Source organism: Anopheles bellator, chromosome 1, assembly GCF_943735745.2.
Source record: "Anopheles bellator chromosome 1, idAnoBellAS_SP24_06.2, whole genome shotgun sequence".
Lineage (NCBI taxonomy): Eukaryota > Metazoa > Arthropoda > Insecta > Diptera > Culicidae > Anopheles > Anopheles bellator.
In genome coordinates, this window is record NC_071285.1 from 1690651 (window position 1) to 1693686 (window position 3036).

At 53.2% G+C, this 3036-nt stretch overlaps 1 protein-coding gene across 1 annotated transcript in view; it reads right to left on the bottom strand.

The window, feature by feature from the left end:
• Nucleotides 1-164, bottom strand: part of LOC131206138 (plasma membrane calcium-transporting ATPase 2) — a 12908-nt gene extending 12744 nt beyond the window's left edge. The window contains exon 1 of the mRNA XM_058198564.1: nt 1-164. This exon is cut by the window's left edge and continues 3422 nt beyond it. Coding sequence (XP_058054547.1) covers nt 1-164 — 164 coding nt within the window.
• Nucleotides 165-3036: the final 2872 nt, after the last annotated feature.

The window sequence follows — 3036 nt, forward strand, 5'->3', positions numbered from 1 at the left end:
CTCAGACCCTCGTTCGGCGACGTGTACAGCTTCCGGCAGATCTCGTTCACGCCGCCGTGCTCCGCCACCTTCGCGACCGCTTCGCGGCCCCGGTGCTCCATGATGTCCCGCAGGATCTTCTGCGAGATCTGGTACTGGGCCGGTCGTCCATCGATCGTCGCCATCTCGTAGCCGTCTTCTTACTGATAGGTTCTCGAACACCACCACCACACTTCTTGTCCACTCGATCTCTCTCTTTCTCTCTCTCTCTCTCTGTGTCACACACGCGCACCAAGCGAAGGATCCTACAAAAGGTAAGCACACCGTATCACCACCGACAAATACCGATCCCGGATCACTTCGATTGCGGCGACGAAGGGCACGAATACTGGCTACACACTGGCCCCTCTCGAACGCCGCTCGGCCCCGCTCAACGCGCCACCGCCGGCGATAACTTTCGAGTCCGTAGTCTGTGTCACCAGAAGAAGCTGCGGCCGGTTAGGTCCATCGTCATCAGCGGCACGCCACCGGGCACCATCAGCATCGTAGGCAAGCTTTGTCCGCTTGGTGCTCGAGAGTCGCTCGGGTTACTAGACACACTACTAGACACTAGGCGGACCGTCGGCGGCCAACCGGATGCTGCATGCTGCGCCGTCTTCAACAACGTCCTTCAGTTGGTTCTCTTTCGGTACTACGATCGATCCGGTTACAACGTCGGTATCTACAAGACACAAGAAAGAAGCGACAATTAGTACGGAAGAATTGACATCTCTCACGATCTCTATCTGTCTGTCGGTGCCCTCTAAAAAAGTGTCAGTACCTGACCGATACACACGAGAAGATACCTCACTGAGCACGGTAAGCGATGTGGAAGCTTCCGGCCAACTGCCGCGACCTATTTATAAAAGTGATCCTCCTGCTTCGTCCACAGTGTTCCCCGGCAGGTTCGCGCCATAAGCAAATATCGCACTGCAGTCTCACACAAGCCGCCATCATCATCATCAAGGCAATAGAGCCGTGTTCAGATATCACCCTGGTAGCCTCGGCAAGGCGCGTTATCAGGCGGACGCGGCAGAAGTTTTGTTTTAGTTGCCCCGGACACTTTAGCACACTTTGGTTGCGGTGCCTCGTCATGAGAGACGGATCGCATTCGTTCGAGCTGCTCGAGTTTCTTGAGTCGTTTTATGAGTGTTTGCTGAACCACAAAAAGGCCTGATACCGTTCCGGGAGGGGGGACATTCCGAACGCACGATGCGGAAAGTCGTCACGACGAACCACGGCGTTGTGTAATCCACGGGGCACTGTAGGATGTAGGCACTCTCTGTGAGTCGCCCCAGTTTTGGGCGATGATCCGCTTTGCGGATCTTGCCGTCTCAAGTGGCGCGGATCTGGCTACGACTACGGCGTGTGTTTGCATTCCCAGATGGCCGTCAAAGCATGTCGGCACGGTCTGACTCAACCCCTGCAGCCTCTACTCACGAGAGCATTAAGATATCAACGTTCAAACACGCAGGCAGAATACCTGCGGTCCAGCACGATCACGGTTTACTGCAGGACGAAACCCGACCGGCCATGGGTTCCCAAATTTGATAACCACTTTTTATGGCCATGCAGTGGAGCACAAATCCTTCCCCGATAGTGATCGTAAAAAAACCGCGCGACGCCGGCGGATTCTTTTCACGGTCATCCGGCCAGTCGGCGAAGAACTGCGGATCCAAAAAGATCCCCAGAAGGTCCGCGCGCAGATTTTGCAGATTGCGTTCGAGTGTGTGCGTTCAAAGTGATTAATAAACCCGAAAGGAGATCTCCATCCGGAGTCCCACCAGGGAGCAGGGTGCTGGCTGGCCGCAACCAGCCGATTGTGAAACGATTGTCGATTCAGAACACGCTCCCCGGCCCCGGGGCGACTATCGGTTAATATAAACATCCATTCGTAGTCTCTCGCTCCCTCTCTCAAATCCCCAACACCGATCGATCGATCGCCCACTTGACGGCCGCTCCTTCAGACGGTGCGATCACCACCTCGGGGGGCTCCGGTCCGGTTTTGAAGGTGGGCTGACTGACGTCATTAAAGTCGAACTCGCGGCGCGGTCAACCTTCTGGGCCCGCGTGCGCCATCTGTCGGTGAATAATCCACGCCAAGTGATCGCTTCTTGCTAAATCCGCAAACAAGCCAGCCGCACACATACGCAGACGTGGAGATCTACGCGGAGCGGGTTTTAATTATAATTCAACACAAGAAATTCCATCCGCGTTTCGCGCGATTTCGCAGGATTTACACGCCGATCGCGCACCGTCGAAGACGACGACGGCGACGGGGCTAACCGGTTTTGCATCATACATTTATGCATCTCGCGGCCCGCGGCTGTGCCAACTGTGTGAACACTTGTAGAGACACACGGCTCGCCTCACCTCGGTTGCGGTTGCCGCGGTGTCATCGAAAGCCGGAGCGGTCAGTCGCTCCGGCTTCCAAAAGGTGCGCAGCGCGGTGAGGTGACGAGGGGTCCGCTGTCCTTCGAGTTAGAGGCCCACGAGGGGACAAGTTGAGTTTCTTTTTTTTTGCAAAACCCTACCCGATCGAGACGAGAAGGTTGAAGTTCAGCAGCCCAAAGAGTAGCGCTTGAGCTTGGGGTAAAACTTTGTGAAGGACTTTGTGGTGAGCCGTGACCCAAACACTAGGCTGGTCAATAAGTTCGTATGGTTGATAAGAAAAATACATTTTTATGGTTTGAAAAACACTGTACTATTCAGTATGGCCTTCCAATTAGAAATTGCACCCATCAGGTGAGAAACTGGAAGGACTTCAAAATACGCTTCCGCAGCTGTTTTTTTTTTTGGGTCTGGAAACAGATGGATGTCACTTGGGGCCAAATCTGGTTAATGTTAATGTTAATGTAAGAGGATGTTTTTCGTATGCAAAATGTTTTAACGAATTTTCTCTTTAAGTTTCAGGTTACAATCATAAGCTACATTTAATGTTTTATCTTTTTTGTTTAAGTTTTCCGCTGACAAATATCCATTCGCATTCGCTTCGGAGCCGAAGAACCAGGTCCACCA